Raw genomic sequence first — 22,438 nt, 5'->3', positions numbered from 1 at the left:
TCTTTTAATAGAGACGGAGTTTATGTTGCCCAGGCTGGCCTTGAACTCCTTGCCTCAAGCAATCCTCCGGCCTGAGCGTCCCAAAGTGCTTGGATTACAGGCTTGAGCCACCAAGCCTGGCCATCATTTTCAACGTCTGTTGTCCTTCAATAAATTAACATTCTAATGGAAAGAAGAAAAAGAAAGAAATGGAGAGGAAAGCTCTAGGGAAGGCTAACACAAAATTCAGTCTAATGGTTCTCTGTGGGATGGAAGCGGGCGGATGGGCAAGGGAATGAACCCACAGCAGACACAGAAGTTAGCCAATGGTTTTATTAGTGTTTACTGTTATTCTTTGTAAAAGGTATGACATATTTTCTGTATGTACCAAACTCCTAAAACAAGGTGGATTAGGGCAAACATGGAATATGGCCATATAATTTAGAGAATCATACTATACTTTTTATACAGCAGTCAAGTCACTAAAAATGGTTTATCAGGTTAGGTTTACCAGGAGTCCTAGATGACACAACTGGGCATGAGAATATGATGAACCACTGTCCTCTCCCTGGTAGTAGAAGTCATTACTGGCCTTTCACATTCAAGCCATCTCCCAGCTGTGACTCTGGGCTTGCTGTACTGTAGTGTAGGTAGTGCTTTAATGAGATGTGAGTAGTTAATGGTTCTTTACTGAATTGGTTCTAACATAAGTGGACTAAAATTAGGAGAAAAATCTCTAGGAAAAATTAGATATGTTTATGGCAGACATCATTAACTTGAGGATACCCTGTGGCCTTAAGCATCAGCTTTATTCTTGTGCAATAGTTAGAAATTATTCTGAAACTTAGTCTTTAGTATGTAGATTTTCTTGCTTGAAATGATGTTAGATGTGGTTACGCAAGCATGGAAAGGTGTCTGCTTTTTCTGCCAGGCTGATCCAAACTTACACTGGGTCAAATTGCCAAATCACTCAATAGACTGAGCCTCTGATTTAGCTCAAGTCTGGGATTGCTTTATGCTGTGTAGGTTCACTTTCTCATGGAAGGAGCAGCTGAATGGAAGAGCAGCATCTTCATCATAGAGTAGCGTAAAACCTGTTGCCCAGAGTCCTCATGAAGGTCCAGTCCTTGCAATTTAGTGGAGCCAAGCGAGGGAGGAGCATATTTCTGTTCATTGAGAAATGCGTAGTCAATCAGGAATTTCCACCACCCTAGCAAAAAGTTTATAGTCTAGTAGCTGGCAGAAATATAACCTGCATAATTATCCTGGCTTAAATGATCTTGCAATAGAGAATGTGTCCATAATTTAATTTGAATTCTGCAAAAAAGTAAGTAAGGTTATCATTAGTTGCCTAAAAACAAAGTTGCCGAAAACAATTCGGGCTTCACTGAAAAGCATCCTGATTGATCCTTGAATTGTTTAAGAAATATTTCATGGACTAGATTCATCAAGTGAGTGTTTTAGGAGGAAATAATTTTCCCCCAAGTGCTATCCTGCAGTGACTTGGGAAGTACTCAAGCAGAGACAGAACTATAAAAATTCTTTGAAAAGACAGTTATTGGAATATTGTGCAGCTGATAAAGGACAAGCTGTGTCAGAACAAGAGATCTGAAAAGTACATTTTAAAAGGCACTGAAACCAATAGTAAAAATTCATATTGACTTTATTGACTGCTGAAGTTCAGTCTCATTCATCTTCCAGCCTTCTCTGATACTGTCTTTCTGAGGCTTTTCTACGGTAGACATCATCTGTATCAAACAAAAAGTTGCTTAGATTTTTAAGAAACATATTTAAAATTAAAACACTCAATCTGAGTAATTTAACCAACAGTCTAGGTCTGTCACCTACTTCTGAATCTTGGCATTAATATTTAACTCAATGCCAAAATAAACTTAAAACTTGAGTTAGATGAGGACTATGATAATGGAGTTCTAGACTTAGACTAAAAGTCAGTGTCTTGAAAGATAGAATCACGTCTTGGCACATCTCTTAGTGTTTTAAGCTTTCCCTCACTTCCTTCTCCCCCATAATTTCTATTCTGTGCTCTGAAGTCATCCTTCTTAACTAAAACCTGGCTCCTCAAAGGCACTTCTTGCCTCTTGGCTCTCTGATGCTCCCTCTTCCATACCCAGAAACCTTCAGCTGGGGAGAGGAGATCAGTTTCCTTGTTCCAGCTGCTGCTTTGCCAGACCTTTCATTCTCCACCTTCATGTAAAGAATCTTCTTCCAGGCCAGGCACAGTGGCTCATGCCTATAATCCCAGCACTTCGGGAGGCCGAAGGTCAGGAGTTTGAGACCAGCCTGGCCAATATGGTGAAACCCCGTCGCTACTAAAAATACAAAAATTAGCCAGGTGTGGTGGCAGGCACCTATAGTCCCAGCTACTTGGGAGGCTGAGGCAGGAGAGTCGCTTGAACCCAAGAGGCAGAGGTTGCAGTGAGCCAAGATCGTGCCCCCACACTCCAGCCTGGGCAACAGAGCAAGACGCTCAAAAAAAAAAAAAAAATCTTCTTCCTTCATGGCTCACGCCATTTGTCTACCACCATCTTTCTTTGGCATGATGCTCTCCATCATGCCCCTTCAGTCACCAAAAGTGCTGGCCTCTAGCTCAGGTTCCTTGCCCCTGTCCTGTGCCTTCTCCCCAGATACCACTCTTACCCATGGGGATGAAGCTTACCCAGCCCCCTTCACCTTCAACATCTTCCAGTCATTTGCAGGGCTCCTCTGAAGGATTTCTGTTCATACCACAACCCCCATTACCTTTCCAGCCCTCCTGTCCTTGGACCTCAGGTTTCTTCCCCAGGCCTTCGGCCCGTCTTCCCCGCTCAGCTGCCTCTTGTTCTCTCTCCTGGCAAATCAGCTAAAATTCTTTCATACTGTTGTCAGTATCTTAACTTCCTGACAGCCTCAAAACCCCAACCACTGATTAATCCAACTTCCTCCCTTCCCCATGCTTCACCCTGCTTGCTGTGCACTGAGGGGCCAATTGATGCCTCTAACTGGGTCCACTGAGGTGTCTGACAATCCTGTTTCCTCAGCCATGATCCTGACTCTTCTTCACCCACCCCCTAATGGCCATTTCCTCTATTCCTTCACAGAGGAAAGTCATCATAAGGAACTCTTCCAGCTAACTTGCAAGGGCTTACTCTTGTCACCCAGCTCTGGTCCCACCCTCTCCCCCACTCAAGGGTCCAGTATCTCCAGCCTCTCTCTACCCTCTCCTTCTAGATCATTATTTGTATATCCTGCAGTCTCTCCTAGAGGAAGGGGGTTACCTCCCCTTCAGAGCTGGACTTCTTTAACCTCTTTTCTTTTGTGATAACAAATCTTCCTGGTTTCCCTCCTTGCCTCTCTGGCCATTCTCAGTTACCCTTAAAATGTTGGGGTTTGGGCCAGGCACAGTGGCTCACGCCTGTAATCCCAGCACTTTGGGAGGCCAAGGTGGGCAGATCACCTGAGGTCGGGAGTTCGAGACCAGCCTGACCAACATGGAGACACCCCATCTCTACTAAAAATACAAAATTAGCCAGGCGTGGTGGCGCATACCTGTAATCCCAGCTACTCCAGAGGCTGAGGCAAGAGAATCGCTTGACCCTGGGAGGCAGAGGTTGCGATGAGCTGAGATCGCACCATTGCACTCCAGCCTGGGCAACAAGAGCAAAACTCGGTCTCAAAAAATAAATTAATTAAATTAAAATGTTAGGGTTTGGCCAGGCGTGGTTGCTCAAGCCTGTAATCCCAGCACTTTGGGAGGCTGAGATGGGCGGATCACAAGGACAGGAGATCGAGACCATCCTGGCTAACCCGGTGAAACCCCGTCTCTACTAAAAAATACAAAAAACTAGCCAGGCAAGGTGGCAGACGCCTGTAGTCCCAGCTACTCGGGAGGCTGAGGCAGAAGAATGGCGTAAACCCAGGAAGTGGAGCTTGCAGTGAGCTGAGATCCGGCCACTGCACTCCAGCCTGGGCGACAGAGCGAGACTGTCTCAAAAAAAAAAAAAAAACAGGGTTTGACTTCCATCACAATTTGCTTATAAATGGTTCACGAATCCCAATTTCTGGCCCAGATTTGCCTCCTGAGCTTCAGCTCTGTATAACCATATCTACCTCATCCCGTCCCAGATGGTACCCAGGATGGCCCTGCCTGTGTTCTGCACCTTCAGGAAATGCACCACCCCTGCCCCAGGTGTCCCACCAGAAGCCTCCACTCATCTCCTGAGTCCACTCAATCACCATGCCCTGTCAGTACTACCTCCGGGCTGTCTCTTACTTCGACCCCTTCTTGGCAGCCTTTCTGCTCCAACCTAGACCAGGCCACCGTCTCAACTCTAGACAGCCATACAGCCTAACTGTTCCTACCAATCTGTCCACAAGAAGCCATTCTCCACGTTAAATCCTCTCCTTAAAAAGAATCCTTGGGATCCATTCTTGATTCTCCAGTCCCTTTGCCACCCTGCCCAGGCACCCTTCTAGCCATCCCCACTTTGTTCATCTGCTTCAATCCCTCAGACACACAGCATACTCTCACACAAGTGCTCCTACCACTGCCATGGAGATGCTTTCAATTCCACACACCTTCCCCTCATCTGACTGACACCTACTCAGTCTTCAGGTCCTACTTTACTTGGTAGCTGCTTCCGAAAGCCTTCCCTGCACCATCTAGTCCAGTTGATGCGCCCAACCGAGATTCCTATGTTCCTCCCACTTCCTTCTCACAGCACTGATCACTGTCATCTTCTTTCCCATTAGAGCTCTTCTGGGGTAAGGGACACCTCTGCCTTTTTCATTATAGCCCCTCAAGAATGCTCATTAAGTATCAATGAATGGATGAACATAAGGACTAAGGATCTTTAGGAATCACTAATGTAACAATTCTTTAAAACGTGGGTTGGCAATTCACAAATGATAGCGATTTGTTTCAGGAGAGGGGCAAAGCAGAAAGGGCCGAGGGGTTGGGGAAGTCCTCTTGAAAGGAACTGGCCTGTCCAGAGTTAATGCTCAGTAATGCAGTGCCAGGCATTACCACTGTCTTTACAGTGCTCATCATCTGGACCCAGACCAAAGACCTGGTGCCAATGACTGCCCTGTAAAGGCAGTGGTAAATAGTAAAGTCAGGCAGATCAGCTCCCTCCAGAGTTTGGACAGATGAGTCCAAAGTGAAATGGCTATTTAGCAGGAGTTTCCCTGACCCCTCATATCCACCCGCTTCTACGATTGTTGTGAGCAAGTCTGTTCCTTAGGCCCAAACGATGTCACCGGCAAGAGTGAAGGGCAGGCGTGAGAGGGCTGGAAGCACGTGATCTCGCCTCTAAGTGCAGGGAAGGTCGCAAGGTTGGACGCCAATGTGCCCGGCCTACAGGAGAGCCAGGCCGCCCTGACTGCCAAGCGAATGGAACTGCACTTGCCCAGCGTTCTGAGTGGAATGCGCACTTTGCTCTCTGAGAATACGTCCCAGAAAAACGGATCCCTACGCCTCGTGCCTTCCTGAAAGCAGAGACTGCTACCCCCTCACTTACAGAAGGTCTCCTGGCCTACGCGCACTTTAATCATGATCCACTCCATCGTTCCTCCCAGGACAAAAAAGAAGGGCAGAAACCGGTAGATGCCGAGTCGCTGCTTCCCGGGCACCCGCTGCAGAATCCGTCTCACCTGGGCCCTGGTGAACATGCTCGACCGAGGTCGTGGAGAGGGGTATGGCGGAACTAGGCACTGGATCGCCCGGACGCAGCTAAGGCCGCCCCGCCCGTACTCGCCGTATACGGCGGCCTGGGGGACTAACGAGAGCTGTATGCTAAGCTTATGAGTGCCTGAAAGCTGGGCGCCGACCTCCTAAAGGCGGATCCGCCAATCAGAATGCAGCGGGGGGCGTGAGGTTTCGCCAATCAGAGTACGCGGGGTGCGCGTGCTCCCTGAGGCCGAGCAGGGCCAGAAGCTGCTGGCGCAGGCGCCTCAGCTCTGGAGGTGGGGCTGCCCAAAAGGGAAGGGCAGCCCACGTGGCGTCGGCCCGGCCTCGCCCTCTGCCTCCCCAGAGCGGGTCTGAACTCGGAGCTGGCAGCCGCGCCCCCTACTCTGCCACCGCCATTTTTATTCCTAATACCCAGATAGAAATGATGACCCTCTCTGATGGACTATATACAGCACCACATTCCAAAATGCAATTATGCAATGCCTTGCGTTTATTTCGGAGATGTGATTGGTGCCTAGACTTCTGAAGTAACAGAATTTGATATGGAGTGTTGAAAGCTGAACTTTATCAATGATCATAGCAAAAATCTAAGTAAGCGCTGCGTGAGATACCTAAAATTAATAAAAGCTATGTTGTATGGGGCACTTACCGTTCTACAGGAACTTGTAGGTGCTTTATTCACAACAATCGCAGAAGAGCAGGATAGTTAAAGAGCATGCGCTCTGTTATCAAACCACATCCCTGCTCTACAAGTGCTCCCTTACCCCATCTGTGCTTCAATTCCCTAAGCCGTAAAACGGAGGCCTTGTTCTGACGCTGTGAGAATTTAGTGCGGTAATAGGAATGAGGCACTGAACACAACCCTGGAGCATAGTAACTGATTAACATTAGTTAGAATATTCACTATGATGATAATGATTGGCAGAGCCCTCGCTCTTCCCATGTATTCCCAAATATGGTTTTTGTTTGTTTTTTGAGACAGGATCTCACTCTGTCATCCAGGCTGAAGTGCAGTGGCGCAGTCTTGGCTTACTACAAACCCCTCCTCCCCTGCTCAAGACATCCTCCCAGCACTACAGGGGCGCACCACCACACCCGGCTAATTTTTTAATCTTTTGGAAAGACGGGGGTCCCACTATATTGCCCAGGCTGGTCTCAAACTCCTGGGCTCAAGAGATCCTCCTGCCTTGGCCTCCCAAAGTGCTGTAATTACAGGCGTGAGCCACCGCGCCCAGTCTGAACGTGTATTCTTTACATGTATTCTCTTAATTGACTAAGAGGCTATGCCAGATAGAAGCAGGGCTCTGACTTAAGAGACTTCACTTGTCATTGCGTCCTCTCATGCTGCTGTGCTTGCTGAAGGTAACTGAAAGGGGCTGTCACCCCATTACCTAGAACTAAAATAGAAACTGCAGGAACAGCTTTGAGAAGGGAGACAACTATTAGACAATCTAAGGAAGGTAAATGAAAGCTTAGAACCAATGAGACGATTTGGTGATATGGACACAAAATATACCAAAGCAGACTGGAGAGAGCAAACAGTGCCCCAGAAAGGGTCATAGGGCCCGCAGTGAGTAGCCTGAGCTGCCGCCTGTACAACCGGCTTTGGAGGGCCAGCCCGGAAGCCTCTTTCTTCTCCGGGTTGACTCCACCCAAGCATGCACACACACAGGCTTGATGCTCGCTCCCATTTCTACAGGAGGTTTTGACGGCTGGACGCTGCAGGGCATCCCCTCGTCTGGAGAGGTTCACGTTCTGGCGGCACCGCCACAGTCAAGCCCATCCTATGGCCTCAATCCTTACCAGTCCCCAGGCCATGGACTGCCACACTAGGTCTTCAGTCAAGGTTCAGTGGAGTTTCGAATGTACACACACCCTGAAAGACAGCGAGGTCACCTCAGAAAACAACGCGTGCCCAGCTGGCTTCCCTTCGACAGGGCCCACGGGTGCCGGGTCGGCCTCCTCCGGCCCCGGCGCACAGCCTGGTGCGGGCTCGGAATACGGATCTGAGCAGAAGAAATGCGAGTGGAGAGCGGTTCTGCGCAGGAAAGAGGAATTTTGTTGGAAAGCCTGGCGACATTGCTAGAAAAGACCACAGCATCTCACGAGGGGCCTGCGTCGGGAAACCGGAGGTTGACGGGTGAGTGCGGCCACTTACTGAGGTCAGAAACAAGCAGGCGCAGTGACCGTGGCCCACAACCTGCAGCGCACGGCCCAGTCACCTGGCTGAGTTAGAAGGGGTCACCCTAGCAGGAGAAGAGCCTGCCTTAGTGGACGTCGGCTGCCCTGCAGGCCTCTCGGCCTCCCCCAGCGTGGGCCTGGCACAGGGGAGCGCGGGAAAGGCTCTTTATTTGTTAGACCAGGGAGTGGACTGGCCTGGGCTCTGGTCAGTGGTCAGTCCGAGCCCGGAGCCTGGGGACCAGGACCCCCGGAAAGGAGGGCACCAGGACTGGGGGGAGGGGCGGAGAATCTGGGGTCAAAAGCATCCAGAGGCGCAGGGTAGGGCGGGCGGACCCGGGAGCGGAGAGGGCGGTAGAGGACCTGGGGACCGGGGAGAGGGGTACACGTCGTGCTCGGGCTGTCTCCGCTCGGCGCCTCGGCCGTCCGGAGCCTCGCAGCGACGGCCGCTCTTAGGCCCTCTGACTTCCAGGGCTGGGGCCAGGGAAAGGCGCCTCCATCGCCGGGGTGACGGCCGAAGGGGGCCGCAAAGTCCTCCCGCGCCGCGCGGGAGACTGGGGGAGGGGGCTGGGTAGCCCGCTCCGCCCTGGCCGGCCCGACCCTGCCCGGCCCAGCCGGGTCCGGGGCCTCCCGCCCCCCGGGCCGAGGGGCGCGCCCATTGGCAGGCCGGGCTCCGCGCGACGCACCCATTGGCCGGCCGCCGTGAGGAGCACGAGGCCACCGTGGCGGGCGCGCAGTCGGAGGGCGGCGGGCGGCGGGAGGGCCGAGGGCAGCGCGGGCGGCGGGCGGCGGGCGCCGGCGGCGCGCGGTGGGCATGGCGGGTGCGGGGCTGCGGGCGGCCGCTCGGCGCTGGCTGCTGTGCGGAGGCCACGGCGGGCCGCGAACCGCCTCGTCCTCGCCCTCCTGCCCTGGCTGCGGCCCCCCGGGTCCCGGCGCCCACTGCCCCGGCGCCCCGCGCTCCGCGCCCGCCCAGGCACCCGCAGGCGGCGCCGACCTCAGCGCGCACCTATGGGCTCGCTACCAGGACATGAGGAGACTGGTGCACGGTGGGTGAGCTGGGGCGGGATGTGCGCCGGGGTGTCTTCCGCGTGGACTGACTGACGGACCGGGCCCCAGGGCGCCGCTCCTCCGGGGAAGCACCCAGTGTGGCTCGCCAGGGCCGCGGAGCCCAAGGGCCGGGCTGCCTTTCGCGAGAAGGTCCGGCTGTTCATCCCGGGGGCCTCTGGCGCTCCCCGACGCTCGGGGGCGGGCGGGATATTTGTTCCCCGGCTCGGTCTGAGGAGTTCGGGGCGCCTTGAGCGGCTGCCGGACTGCTCGGCCCCCGCCGTCTTCCTTCGGGGTCCCGCCCAACGTGAGGCCGCGGCGGAAACGCCCCCAACCCCTTGTTCTCGGCCAGCCCTTAGTTGGGGCGGGAGAGTGCTGTGGACAAAGCCAGCGAGCGGTGCCGGGCGGAACGGGCTCCTGGGGACGGCCGGACCAAAGGGGACACCGGTTGGACTTCCCAGACACACCTCGATGTCGCCCTGGAGGTCCGGCCCCCTCTCAGCACGGGAAGCGAAGACTGGGAGAAACCAAGTCACCCCCGCCCCCTGTAGCCCAGACTAGAGCTGCAAAGGGCACTTAACCTCCCTGTCCCTGCTCTCTCCCTTCTGAGAAATGGCTTGAGGAGGCTGAGGCCCCTTCTTAGAGGGGGCCGGCTAGGGCTCACTAGTGAGGCCCCAGAGCTGAGAGTGCTGGACATCTGCCTGCTTGTCTTCCTGCGTCTAGTGGGGCCCTCCTTCTGCAGCAGACAGATGTGGTTTGGGTCGCGACCCTATCACTGAGCAGCTGGGTGGCCCCAGGCAAGCCTCACCCTCTCTCAAGCATGAAACGCAGTCCTGGGGCCTCTCTGTCCCAGGGTTGGGTGATGACTGGAACCAGGCCAAGTGGGGCAGGGGAGCTTCCGGAGGAACCCCCAGGGGTGACGTAGCTTTCATTGTCTGATAAGACAAAGTGGCCCTGTCTGGAAGATTCCAACTGGCTAGACAGGGGTTTTCACTCCGGCTTTGTGGGGTGGCTGAGAATCACTTCTTGACCAGTGAAGGCAGAATGGTAAAGGCCCCTGAGGAATGGTCATTTTGCAGCCTTGGGCATCTGTCCACCCTCGAGGTCCCGGGTTGAGTTTGTGTCTGTGGAGAGGCAGCCCAGTGTTATTTATGAAGTTTTTGCTCTGGGCCCGGAGAAGACCCTGTGAGTATCCTGAGAAGCCTGCCTTGGAGGTTTCAGGGAGGAGCACGGGGATCTACTGGACATTGTCCTCCTGGGCCTATCTGCATCTTTGGAGCATCACAGCCCTCAGCTCCTCTTGTCATACAACAAGCAAAGTCATTTCCACCGAGATCCCATGGTGAGCACCAGCAGGAGCCAGCTTCACACCTTTGGCCTAAAGGTCCGCTTTGGGCTAATGCCTGTGGGCTAAGAGCAGCGAAGCAGGTCCCTCAGTCCACCAGCCCCCACTCGCCTGGCCTCAGTGTGACAGTGGGAGGCTAGGCTGAGGGGCAGAGTGATTAATGTAGGTGGGGTGACTTGAATGGTGATCTCAAACCCAGTGCCTGTTACTGGGTGGTTTGGAGCAAGTGACTTCACCTCCCTGAGCCCCAGTTTCTTCCTCCAGACAATGGGGGAATAAGTGAGACTGCCTCACAGGATGAGAGTGAGGATTGAATGAGACAAGCCTCTAAGGCATCCACAAGTGTCATGGCTGCTAGGGAGCAGTTGGCCCTGGGACCTGGAACCATGGGCACGTGTGGGAGTTGGGGCTGAGGAGAGAGGAGGGCAATTGCTGGACATGCTGGGTGGGACACACCCTCAGCTGCCCCCCAACCCACACCACTTATGGAAGGGAACAGGCCGCTGTCACCCCAGAGCCAAGACTTTTCTAGTCTAGAAATCAGGCCAGGCCGCCAGGCCCTGTGGCTCTTTCCCCATCCTGCTTTGTTCTTAGGAGGACTGTCTGCCCCTGGGCCCCTGGGAACATCCTTAAGGGCAGATGTGAAGGCCAGGACTCTGTGCCAGCAAGGGGCTGCACTGGCAAGCAGACCCTCCCAGGTCTTCTGCACCAAGAGTCATAGTCACAGTTGGTTCCTGGGAACTCAGGACCATGGGAAGGGCAAGGCCCAGGGTCCTAGTGACACCAGAACCCTGGGCCTTGAGGCGTGGCTCAGAAGCAGCTCCCTAGAGCGTTGCAGTCAACTGTCCAAGTGAGGGCTCCTGTCTACACCCATGGATCTTTGGAGCAGCAGCTCTATACTGGCCTGGGGAAGCAGCTACACCTGATCCCCCACCCACATCCTGAACTTGGCTCCAAAGGAAAGGAGTGGGGATGGAGCCCTGTGTTCCCAGAGTGCCTCTGAGGCAGGTGCTCTGGGCACAGAGCACATCAACAAGGCATCTGCCTCTTGAGTGCAGCAGCTGCCAGGCACACTGTGGGGCTTCCCTGGCCCTCTGACCTGGCAGCTCCTGCTTTGTGATCGGCACTGGGGTTGTGGCTGAGACAGGGATCCCCTGGAGTCTTACAGCTGGGGTCCCTGCAAGGCAGTGCCCTGTGCATCTAGTCCTGCCTGCTCCCTTCTCCCTGCAGCCCCTCCTTCTGGAGGGACACTAGGAAATTGGGGACAGGATGCTCATAGGCTCAGGAAACATATCACCCATTTAATCCTGTATATGTGCGGGTGCAGAGTGAGATTGCTGCACAGAGCAGCACCTTCCATATGACCCTCTTAGTAATTCTGTAGGTTGGTACAATTTCTTTTTCTTTTTAAAAATGTTTTCACAAGAGACAGGGTATCGCTATATGGCTTAGACTGGTCTTGAACTACTGGGTTTCAAGCAATCCTCTCGCCTCAGCCTCCTGAGTAGCTAGGACTATAGGTGTGTGCCACCATGCCTCACTTGGTACAATTTTTCCTACCCTTTTAGAAACTAGGAAACTGAGGCCCAAGAGGTGAGGTGATCTTCCTGAAGTCATAGCCATGAGAGCTCCCTCTATCATGGTCTTGTCTGGTTGACCTCATTGCATGTGGCCTTCCTAGCACATCTCCTTTCCTTTCCCTTCCACTTTCCCCACTGTACACATAGGGAAACCAGGGCAGGTAACGTGGGACCTCTCAGCCTCATCTGCCTCCTTGGGACCCCAGAACCCATGCTGCACAGTGCCCTGCTCAGCACCCTGCTGTGGGCCTCAAAGCCAACTGCAGCCTCCTGGGAGCAGCCAGAGACTTGGGGTGGCCACGACCACATCCCCAGAAGGAGCAGCCCGGATAATGGCCCAGAACCTGACATCACGTCCTGCCTGTCGTAATTAGCAATGTTCCCTGGCTAGAGCCAGCAAATGTCATTATATGGGCTGGCGGGTAGCTAAAATCTGATTAGAGGGGCCTCGCTCTCCCTGGCCTGTGGGAGGTGCACAGAGCTGGCGGTCCAATCAGCAGAGGGACGCCCCCTCCCACTAATGTTCCTGAGCCCCAGTCCCAGCTCTGGGAAAGGTAGAAAAGTCAGCATCCATGGCCTCAGCCCCCTAGTCTGGCCATACAGAGCCAGCCACTCTGGGTTGGAGTCCTCAGTGCCCACACGCTATCCTCACACATAATCCCAGGGAGGCTGAGAGATGAGGCCAGGGGGCAGGGCAGGGCCCCTGAGAGGAGCAGAGGAGCCACTGAATTGTAGGGGGCCAGACAGTGATGTTCCTGCATGGGTTTTGAGCAAGTGGGAGGATTTGCACTGCAGAGCATCCCAAAAGCAGCTGTTCTGGGGCTAGGCAGTGAGGAGTTGAGTGACTGCTGCCAGGGTTCTAGCATGGCCCTGTGTCTGATGGGGCTTAGTGATGAGGGCTTAGAGTAGTCACAGACTCAGTACACCACACCTGGTGGGCTGCAGGAGCTAGTGTAATGCAGGCAGGTGTAACCATGGGGAGGAGCTCCAGCCAGGGGCTCTGCCTTACCCTAACCACGTGACCCTGGGCAAGTGACTTCTCTCTGGGCCTGTTTGAGCATCTGCAGCACTGGAATAAGAGGAGCCATTGTGGGGTGTTTCTGAGGCTCACAGGGCTAGTCCCCCACAGAGTGCTCGGGAGCCATAGCTGCCGCAGGGATCATCGTCCCCATCACGGCCTCCCTGCATCTCCTTCCTCTAGACCTCCTACCCCCCGAAGTCTGCAGTCTCCTGAACCCAGCAGCCATCTACGCCAACAATGAGATCAGCCTGCGTGATGTTGAGGTCTACGGCTTTGACTACGACTACACCCTGGCCCAGTATGCAGACGCACTGCACCCCGAGATCTTCAGCGCCGCCCGTGACATCCTGATCGAGCACTACAAGGTGAGACGGGGATCCTTGCCACCAACACGCCCAGGGCCTGGAGGCTGGCCAGACCCACCTTGGCCTAAGCTCAGGGCTGAGTCGTGGGGCTTCCCTGGCCCTCTTGCCTGGCAGCTGCCCTGGGCAGGTGGCTGGATTGACCCCCTGGGGTGGCCACCAGCCAGCAGGTCTGGCAGGGCTATTGGCTTAGGCCTGGCCGCTTTCCCCCGGCAGTACCCAGAGGGGATTCGGAAGTATGACTACAACCCCAGCTTTGCCATCCGTGGCCTCCACTATGACATTCAGAAGGTGAGTGGCTGGACCTGTATAGGGGCTCCCTCCTTGGTGTCCTCTTGGTATGGTCATTACCCCTTAATACCATCCAGCTGGGGTTCTGGCATGGGCTGAAAGAGGCTGGCTTGGGGCTGTGGTGAAACTGCCTCCTCACCGTCTGTCCTGCCTCCCTGACGCCCCCAGAGCCTTCTGATGAAGATTGACGCCTTCCACTACGTGCAGCTGGGGACAGCCTACAGGTCAGTTGGCTCTGCCCCGACCCCACCCCCGCCCCACCCTACACTGCTGTTCTGGCTCAGGACTACCTTGGACTGATGGTATCTTGGGCCTGCTCAGGGGCCTCCAGCCTGTGCCAGATGAGGAAGTGATCGAGCTGTATGGGGGCACCCAGCACATCCCACTATACCAGATGAGTGGCTTCTATGGCAAGGTACTCCGTACCCCAGCAGCCAACCTGCCCCATGGACATGTGCCCAAGTCCCAAGGCAGATTTGGAGCCCTCATCTCCAGCACTGAAGGGGGTGGGGCCCCAAAGGGTGTCTGAGACAATGGCCCCCTCCCCAGGGTCCCTCCATTAAGCAGTTCATGGACATCTTCTCACTGCCGGAGATGGCTCTGCTGTCCTGCGTGGTGGACTACTTCCTGGGTCACAGCCTGGAGTTTGACCAAGCGCACCTCTACAAGGACGTGACGGTGAGGATGCTGGGCCTGCCCTCGGATGGCAGGGAAAGCTAAGTCCAGCCACAGCAGGACAAGCCCGCCTGGGCCCTGCTGCACCCTCATTGTCCTCCACCGCCCCCAGGACGCCATCCGAGACGTGCATGTGAAGGGCCTCATGTACCAGTGGATCGAGCAGGACATGGGTAAGGGTGGATAGAAGCCCTGCCATGGCCAGCCTGAGCAGGTGGCAGAGCTGGCCCTCACAGACCCATCTGCCCCATTAGAGAAATACATCCTGAGAGGGGATGAGACGTTTGCCGTCCTGAGCCGCCTGGTGGCCCATGGGAAACAGCTGTTCCTCATCACCAACAGTCCTTTCAGCTTCGTGTGAGTCCAGCCCCTGTGGACAGAGGGACAGCAGGGCCAGGGCTCTGGGTGGGGAGGGCAGGCACAGAGCTGCCCTCAGACTACTTGCCACCGGAACCTCCTCCGCACAGAGACAAGGGGATGCGGCACATGGTGGGTCCTGATTGGCGCCAGCTCTTCGATGTGGTCATTGTCCAGGCAGACAAGCCCAGCTTCTTCACTGACCGGCGCAAGTATGGGCATGGTGGGGGTCACAGGGCCAGGGAAGAGGATTAGAGGCCTCCCCCCAGTGAGGGGACTGAAGCAGGGGGCCAGCCTGGCGTTTGCCCACTGCCCAGTGTGCTTGGGGTGGGAACACCCCCTTGCTGGCATGGGTCCACTTGAGCAGGTGGGCCTTTATGCAGGAGGGATGGGGGTTGCCCGGCCCATGGCCCAGCCACAGACTGGAAGTCAAGCCCTTTACCTGCACCCCAGGCCTTTCAGAAAACTCGATGAGAAGGGCTCCCTTCAGTGGGACCGGATCACCCGCTTGGAAAAGGGCAAGATCTATCGGCAGGTAAGGGCCACCTGGGGAAAGCAGCATGTGGTGGGGCACGGGGCCTAGCCAAGGCTCCAGGTTGTGCAGGGGCAGCCTCTGAGGGAGCAGCACAGCTCCTTGGCCCTGAGCAGCCTCACACAGGCAATGGCTGGCAGGGAGCAGGTCTGGGTGGCCTCGAGAGCTTGACCTCTGGGTCAAGCTGCCTGGCTTTGAATTCCAAACTCCACTACTCAGCAGAGGGAGCCTGACCTCGTTGCCTGACCTCTGTGCCTTGCTTCCCTTGTCTGCAGAAGAGGTGTAATACTCTCTACTGAAGCTGTGATATAAAGCCCTCAGAATGGCCAGTGGGCCAGGTGCGGTGGCTCATGCCTGTAATCCCAGCAGTTTGGGAAGCTGAGGCTGCAGGATAGCTTGTTGAGCTCAGGAGTTTGAGACCAGCCTGGCCAACATGGCAAAACCCCATCTCTAGTAAAAATAGAAAACATTAGCAGGGCATGCACCTTTGGTCTCCAGAGGCTGAAGTGGGAGGATCACTTGAACCCAGGAGTTTGAGGCTGCAGTGAGCTGTGATCACACCACTGCACTCTAGCCTGGGCAACAATGCGAGACCCTGTCTTCAAAAAACAAGAATGGTCAGAGATCATGAAATGCCGGATAAATGATGTCATTTCTTGGGGCTGAGCACTCTGCTGCAGCCAGAACAAGTCTGGTTGTGGACAGCTCATTGGGTGCTCTAGAGAAACTCCTCCTTCCTACCTGGCTAGGAAAATGAGAGGGAATGGTGTTGAGGTGGGATTTGGTATCTATGAGCAGGCAGTGATTAAGGTTTCGCCCTGGCTGGAATGCAGAAATCCTGGCTGAGCTGGGCTTCTTCAGGCTAGGGGGTCTAAAGGCCTTGGGGCTGGGGGAGGGGGAAGCCAGCAGCTGGCCAGGGGAGCAGTGTGGGGGTGGCCAATGCCCAGGCCTGACCTGCAGGAAACACTCCCACCCTCTCAGTCCTGCCCACTGCTCTGCCTCCCACCCTTCTGCACCCAAATGCTCCACAGCCCTCGGGCCCAGGTGTGTCTCATCAGCTCTGAGGGGGCTGCTCTCCCCTGTCTTGGCATCCAGCCTCAGCTGAAGAGGGTCATGCACCTTTATGGGAAACACATGACTTTCTTCCCAGGCAGCTTTCACGCAGTTCTTTATGCCCAATATTCTGAAGCTGCCTTACACTGTGTGTTGGATCCTGCCTGTTACTAGGAGTCTTTCAGTCTCCTGCCCCTTGAGACTCTTTCTCTTGGTCTATGGCCTGACTGGGCCTCTGTCCCTCCACTTGAACTTAGTTCAGCAATTGGCTTCTCCCACACCACCTGTTTCCCCCAGCGCTTCCACTTCTGAGGCTTTGGATGCACAGACTGCTCCAAGAACTGTGCTTGCTGGGTGTCAGTTCCTCTCGCTTTTGGGGTGTGGACTCCTGCCCTGGTGGCTGCTGCCTGAGCACTACTCCGGTGATTCCTGCTCTGGGCCTCTCAGTTTCTGCTGCCCTGTGAGCTTCCCCAGTTACATGTGGGCCTGGCTAAGTATCTCCATCTTTCTCCAGCTCCAAGATGCTGGTGGCCCTGGTGAGGTCTGCCATTGGTCTGCCAGGTCCCTCTGCACTGAGGCAGGGGAGGCCAGTGAGGACTTCAGGGCTGCAGAGCCTTCCCTGCAGTTTCTTCCTTACAAACAGGGGTTCAATCCCTAGCCTGGGGTATGTGTGAGACCACAGGGAGCAGGGCCTCAAGGCATGGGCACCATGCCAGGCCTATAGGGCACCTTCCTGCAGCAGGCAGAATCCCCTTCCCAAGTAGGAGGGGGAAGTGACAAAGACCAGGGCCCAGGGAGGGAGCAGCAAGGCCACGGGAAAGGGCAGCCAGCATCCGGCTGGATTTGGGCTGCCTCTGGGGATTTGGGTGGGAGGACTGGTGGAGGACAAGACACGCTTGGCTCAGCAGCATTCCCCTCCTCTCCCTAGGGAAACCTGTTTGACTTCCTGCGCTTGACGGAATGGCGTGGCCCCCGTGTGCTCTACTTTGGGGACCACCTCTATAGTGACCTGGCGGTGAGGGAGGCAGGGCTGGGCTGCAGGCGGGGAGGGCCAGGAAACTCCCCCCACCCCCGCAACTGGCGCTGAGCCCAGTTCCGCCGCCCCACCCACCAGGATCTCATGCTGCGGCACGGCTGGCGCACGGGCGCCATCATCCCTGAGCTGGAGCGTGAGATCCGCATCATCAACACAGAGCAGTACATGCACTCGCTGACGTGGCAGCAAGCACTCACGGGGCTGCTGGAGCGCATGCAGGTGTGGGCCGAGGTGGCTGTGGGAGGGCCAGGGCAGTAGCCGCCTGGGTGCATGCACCCAATGCACACCTTGTGTCCCCAGACCTATCAGGACGCGGAGTCGAGGCAGGTGCTAGCTGCCTGGATGAAAGAACGGCAGGAGCTGAGGTGAGCAGGCGGGGCCAGGGCAGGAGTCCCAGCCAAGCCACCACCCCAGGCCCACCCCTCAAGTGCATCGTGTCTCCCTTGCCAGGTGCATCACCAAGGCTCTGTTCAACGCGCAGTTTGGCAGCATCTTCCGCACCTTCCACAACCCCACCTACTTCTCGAGGCGCCTCGTGCGCTTCTCTGACCTCTACATGGCCTCCCTCAGCTGCCTGCTCAACTACCGCGTGGACTTCACCTTCTACCCGCGCCGCACACCGCTGCAGCACGAGGCGCCCCTCTGGATGGACCAGCTCTGCACCGGCTGCATGAAGACCCCCTTCCTTGGCGACATGGCCCACATCCGCTGAGAGCACCTTTATTGTTTGGGACAGGCCCCCAGCCCCTCCCGCCCTGTCCACCCTGGGCGTCCACCCAGATAAGCAATAAAAGTGGTCTCCTCCCTACGCGTGCCTCTGCTTTCAGCCCCAGTCTCATCACTTGACTGTGAGGATCCTCTGGGTGTCAGGGAAGTCCTCCTCCAGGAGTGAGTCCTAGGAGAGCAGGGCTGTTGGTGGCCGGCATGACCAGGGCCTGGGCCCATCCCACATCCGCCACACTTCCATGCTCACATTGAAAGGTTCACAAAAGGTGTCACTGCCAAAGACAGGGTTGGGGACAGAGACCAGGGTGGGGTTGGTCCCTTCTTGCCACGGTGAGAAGTCGTCAGCAGCATCCTCTTCCGCCTGGGAGTAGCAGAGGGGTGAGTGGCAAGGCACCTTGAGCGAGATCCAAGGATCCGCCATGGCAGCCCCAACCCAGCCCTACCTGGAAGGCAGAGAAGCCAAAGCCCGTGGGCTTGACTCGGGCACGGAGGTAGAGAGCTCCAGCCACCAAGCCAAGCAGTGCTCCAGCAGCAAGCACAGCCCCCACGCCTGCCGCCACAGGTGGGGCTTCGGGCGCCAGCACTGCCTGCTACAAACAGGGAGAGTACTGACCTGGTGGGAGCTGTCCCACCACCTTCCCCAGGCTGACAGGTTGTGGGGATGCCAGGAAGGGCTCTGCCTCCCCATTCCCCAACTTACAGGCTGTGGGGGTGCCAGGAGGGGGCTGGCCAGAGCATGGATGATGCCATTGAAGGCCATGATGTCCCACACGATGACATGGCTAACCACAACTGTCCCCGGGGCCTGCAGGGAGACCAGAGTCAAGCCCACGGTAAGCAAGAGCCAGGGCCAACAGGGTGGGACAGTTGCCAGACTCACCACAGGGGCCCAGGAACTGTTGTCAGGTCCTGCATCACTGATGATGAGGCTGAGGCCTGAGTGAGCTGGAAGCAACTTCCCCTGGCTGGCGTTGGCACTTAGGAGGGTGGCGTTGGAGGCGTGCAGCTCCAAGTCTGGGCCACTCAGCGTCTGTGGGCAGAGCAAGGCCTGTTGGCCTGGGCCAGATGGAGATGGCCAATTTGGGCTCTGCTCTGCCCACACCCCTGCTGGTTACCATGTTGTCCACAAAGCCTTCATTGACAGGGACAAAGAGTGTCTTATACGTGAGTTCATCATCCAGGAAGTCCAGGAAGTCGAGACCCCGCTGGGTGGCATTGGCATAGCCCAGTAGCATCTGGCATGGTGGAAAGACAGAACTGTGACCGTGAGCAGGCTCCCTCCTCAGGGATCCCAGCACCCTCCACCCCCAAGGCTGGGCCCCACACACCCCATAGAAAGTGGAGAAGTTGGCAGTGGCAGCCAGCACATCCAACAGCTTCCCATTGCATGTGCTGATCCCGTCACCCACGAAGCCATCTCGGCATCGGCAGGCCACATCTGCAGGAAAGGCAGGTCAGTGGCTCAGCAGATTGGTGGGAAGGGGTAGAGCCGGGGAAGTAGGGTTTGGTGGGGTGGATGCACCTTGCACGCGGAAGCAGTAGGCATCCCAGCGCTCCGAGAGGTTCTTGCGGGCACCCAGGCTGACTATGCCCACCCGACCATTGCCACAGTCCGCCACAGGGAAAACCACAGGGTGGGCAGCGGAGCCGTTGGCCAGCCAGCCCATGAGACACAGGTGGAAGCCCAGCTGTAGGAACAGGAGGGGATGCTGAGACCCAAGACGCAGTCAAGGCCTCCCCCAACACTTGGCCCCAACTTCTGGGCCCCACACACCTGCTGGGCAGCAGAGAGCTGAGGGAAGGAAGCAAGGACGGCTCCCTGGGCTTTGCATGCCGCCTCAGCCTCCGAAAAGTTCAGACCATAAGGGCCGCTGGTGGCCTGGAGGTGGAAGACACCAGCCCGTTTCTCTGCAGAATAGAGGGGTGCATGATCAGCTGGCCAGCTCTGAGGGATGAAATGGGTACTGGGAGTGGGCAGGGGACACACCCTGGAAATGCAGATCAGTGCACACAGCATCTGAGTGGCAGGGTGGTGGCTGGCCCAGGCAGCGGTCCACAGGCGGTTCCAACTCCTCCAGACACTGCAGTCCATCGCCTACATAGCCTGCGTGGCACTCACAGCGCCGTGTGTTCTGGGGTTGGGGAGAGCAGTGGGCGCCCTTCGCCCCTCAGAGGTCGGAAGGTCTGCCAGGCCTCCCCACCCTGGCTGCTCGGCTCCCCAACCTGCTCACCAGACCGGTGCTTAAGCAGTCGGCATGCTCGCTGCAGCCCCCGCGGTGGCCATCTGTGCAGGGGTTGCGGGCCCGGCAGCTCCAGCCATCACCCTGGTAGTCAGGCAGGCAGGTACAAGTGACCGCTGTTCCTACCTGGCTGCAGTTGGCGTGCTCACTGCAGCCACCATGCCCGTCCTGGCACAGGTCTGCCACTGAGGGCAGGGAGGCAGTGGTTGGATCCAGTGACTGCAGGGGAGTGGAGGCCTCCCACCTCCATGTCCCCGCCCACCTGCTTACCTGTACACACGCGGCCATCCCCTTCGTAGCCCAGGCTGCACTCGCAGCTGTTGCCTGCACGGCACACAGCCTTGGGTGCACAGGGTGGGGTACACACAGGCTGCAGCTCTGTCCCCCAGGGCCCAGCCCCCAGAACCAGGTTAGTAGTTGCCTTACTGGCCTCTGCCCGTTCCACCCACCCTTGGTGCCTTTACTGAGGTGTGCACATGTACACAAGTGTGCAGGGTGGGCACAGGCACGGGGCTACTCACCCAGTTGCACCTCACAGCGTGACCCAGTCCAGCCTTCATCACAGAAGCAGGAGCCAGAGCCCCCAAGGCCCTCATCACAGCGGCCATGCACAGTGCAGCGGCAGGCTGGGGAGAGGGACAGGCAGGAAGATAAAGATTGGCCCACAAGGGCCAAAGGAATCGGGCCGTGGGGCAGGCAGGGACGGCCCACCTTGACAATGGGGCCCAAAGGCACCCGGTGCACAGAGTTCACAGGCTGTCCCAGCAAAACCTGAATGGCACAGACACTGCCCACTGCCACTCATGCCATCCATGCACATGCCACGGTCACTACAAGGGCTGCTGGGGCCGCCAGGGCAAGCTGGGGATGGGGTAGGAGAAGTGAGGTGAGGTCAGAGGCTCTCACCAGGACCTCCATACATGTACCTCCAGCCTAGCCCTGCCATCTGTCCCCAACCCATGTCCCCACACTGCTAAGATCCCTCCAGGCCTGTGTCCTGGAGAACATCCAGACCCCCCAGCACTCCTCCCCAGGTGCTCCACCGTCCACACTCCCACCCTGCCTCTCCCAGCACTCCCGCTAGTAAAATCTACTCACCACCCAGAGCTCCCCAGCCCTGGATGCCCCAACACTCTCTCAGGGACAATGGCCAGAGCTGTGCCTTGGCTCTCTTGGGGAACAGAGGAGCCAGTCAACAGTGTCTGCAATGCTCACCTTGGCACTCACTGCCATAGTGACCAGGGCAGCAGCTGGGCTTCCAGGTGGTGGTGACACAATTGCGGTGGCAGCCCCTGCCCAGGCCTTGGGGCCTAGCCCAAAGGCTGTGCTGGACCCAGACGCTGCGTAATCCCAAAGAGCGCAGCGGAGGGGACGTCCAGAACTTCGGGTAGAAGCGCCAGCAGGCCTCAGGGCTGCCCTGGGCCAAAGGAGTCAGGCCGCCGTTGGGTGGTTCTGAGTTTGGTAGTCCTTGGGCTCTGCCTGCCCCCACCCCACCACCCCCACTCAGCCCCTAGCCCTGTACCTGCTCCTGTGACCCCTCAGGGCAGGGTGGCTCCAGCCCACAGATGCTGCAAGTGTTCTGGAAGGGAGGGAAGCCAACACAGCAAAGTCAGATGGACGGACACCACAGGCGGGGTGGGCTTCTACTCGTCTGCCTCTGGCCTCCCTCACCAGTCGCAGGGGCCGGGTCTCAAAGTGGTCACAGCGAGCACCAAGGCCAGGTGGCTCCAACAGCTGGTCGATGCCATAGGCCAGGCCACCCTCAAAAGGCAAGTGCCGCTGCACAATGCGGGCATCATCCTCACCCACCATGAGCTCACCCTGCAAGGAGAGAATGTGAGGTATGCAGGGGTCACAGGTGCACTCCAGCTCCACTGCCAGGGCCCCTGCCTCCTACTCCCCTCATCCAAGCGCCCTCCCCAGACTCACGGGCCGCGTTCGGCTGCAGGAGAAAGAGATGGGGGTCCCATGCATGGTTCGAAGTGGGCCCAGGTTGGGCAGGTCAGATGCCAAGGCCTGAGCAGGTGGAATCATGATTGGAGGTGGAGAGGCAGGCTGAGCTGCAGACAGTGAGGACCAAAGTTGGAGGCTGTACCCACCTCGACATTGCGGATCATGTGGCCCCGCAGAATGGCTGCTAGCTTGTCACGGTGGTCCTCATGGTACAGCCAGGCCTGGCGATCTGGAGGCAGGGCTCGAAAGGCGGCGTCTGTGGGCCACAGCATTGTGAAGGGCCTATGGGATGCCTCTCGTAGCAGGGGCAGGAGGCTGGCCACCTGGTGGGGTGCAGCAAAGGTGTGGCAGTTGCAGGCCAGTCAGAGACTAGTGAGCAA

At 56.9% G+C, this 22,438-nt stretch overlaps 3 protein-coding genes across 10 annotated transcripts in view; 1 reads left to right on the top strand and 2 right to left on the bottom strand.

Moving 5' to 3' along the window:
• Positions 1 to 298: 298 nt before the first annotated feature.
• Positions 299 to 8,533, bottom strand: SMIM4 (small integral membrane protein 4). The gene is made up of 5 exons (XM_033200822.1): positions 8,530 to 8,533; positions 8,230 to 8,397; positions 7,541 to 7,671; positions 5,496 to 5,808; positions 299 to 1,727 (listed from the first exon to the last, which is right to left on the bottom strand). The coding sequence occupies exons 1-5, from the start codon at positions 8,531 to 8,533 to the stop codon at positions 1,666 to 1,668; spliced, it is 678 nt and encodes a 225-aa protein (XP_033056713.1). The 3' UTR covers positions 299 to 1,665.
• NT5DC2 (5'-nucleotidase domain containing 2) lies at positions 8,522 to 18,029 on the top strand. Of its 4 annotated transcripts, none has more exons than XM_033209934.1 (14): positions 8,535 to 8,889; positions 13,014 to 13,198; positions 13,412 to 13,486; positions 13,655 to 13,710; positions 13,808 to 13,901; positions 14,036 to 14,164; positions 14,274 to 14,334; positions 14,416 to 14,518; positions 14,629 to 14,730; positions 14,972 to 15,053; positions 17,032 to 17,118; positions 17,218 to 17,358; positions 17,440 to 17,504; positions 17,590 to 17,947. In XM_033209934.1, exons 1-14 carry the CDS (start codon positions 8,658 to 8,660, stop codon positions 17,849 to 17,851), a joined length of 1,674 nt encoding a protein of 557 aa, XP_033065825.1. In that variant the 5' UTR covers positions 8,535 to 8,657; the 3' UTR covers positions 17,852 to 17,947. The 4 variants fall into 4 exon arrangements, with proteins under 4 accessions (XP_033065832.1, XP_033065825.1, XP_033065852.1 ...); XM_033209961.1 differs by lacking the exon at positions 8,535 to 8,889 and adding an exon at positions 8,904 to 10,229; XM_033209950.1 differs by lacking the exon at positions 8,535 to 8,889 and adding an exon at positions 10,268 to 12,178.
• STAB1 (stabilin 1) overlaps positions 17,825 to 22,438 on the bottom strand; it is a 29,606-nt gene continuing 24,992 nt past the window's right edge. The window contains exons 51-69 of one of the 5 annotated variants that reach the window (XM_033209903.1): positions 22,205 to 22,381; positions 22,035 to 22,121; positions 21,777 to 21,926; positions 21,628 to 21,684; positions 21,321 to 21,522; positions 20,817 to 20,966; positions 20,627 to 20,731; positions 20,376 to 20,483; positions 20,097 to 20,290; positions 19,853 to 19,997; positions 19,640 to 19,773; positions 19,388 to 19,553; positions 19,194 to 19,303; positions 18,981 to 19,100; positions 18,746 to 18,895; positions 18,566 to 18,670; positions 18,309 to 18,455; positions 18,113 to 18,226; positions 17,825 to 18,034 (exon numbers count right to left, since the gene is read on the bottom strand). In XM_033209903.1, the coding sequence (XP_033065794.1) occupies positions 17,978 to 18,034; positions 18,113 to 18,226; positions 18,309 to 18,455; positions 18,566 to 18,670; positions 18,746 to 18,895; positions 18,981 to 19,100; positions 19,194 to 19,303; positions 19,388 to 19,553; positions 19,640 to 19,773; positions 19,853 to 19,997; positions 20,097 to 20,290; positions 20,376 to 20,483; positions 20,627 to 20,731; positions 20,817 to 20,966; positions 21,321 to 21,522; positions 21,628 to 21,684; positions 21,777 to 21,926; positions 22,035 to 22,121; positions 22,205 to 22,381 (2,478 nt within the window). In that variant the 3' untranslated portion in view covers positions 17,825 to 17,977. Of the gene's footprint in view, positions 18,035 to 18,112; positions 18,456 to 18,565; positions 18,896 to 18,980; positions 19,101 to 19,193; positions 19,304 to 19,387; positions 19,554 to 19,639; positions 19,774 to 19,852; positions 19,998 to 20,096; positions 20,291 to 20,375; positions 20,484 to 20,626; positions 20,732 to 20,816; positions 20,967 to 21,320; positions 21,523 to 21,627; positions 21,685 to 21,776; positions 21,927 to 22,034; positions 22,122 to 22,204; positions 22,382 to 22,438 lie in introns of all 5 variants that reach the window. The other 4 variants (XM_033209911.1, XR_004436799.1, XM_033209894.1 and 1 more) reach the window with 4 other exon arrangements.

The sequence above is a fragment of the Trachypithecus francoisi genome, unplaced genomic scaffold (genome assembly GCF_009764315.1).
Source record: "Trachypithecus francoisi isolate TF-2019V2 unplaced genomic scaffold, Tfra_2.0 Lachesis_group0, whole genome shotgun sequence".
NCBI classification, from domain to species: domain Eukaryota; kingdom Metazoa; phylum Chordata; class Mammalia; order Primates; family Cercopithecidae; genus Trachypithecus; species Trachypithecus francoisi.
The sequence above is the reverse complement of the archived record's forward strand: the minus strand, read 5'-3'. Positions and strand labels throughout refer to the sequence as shown.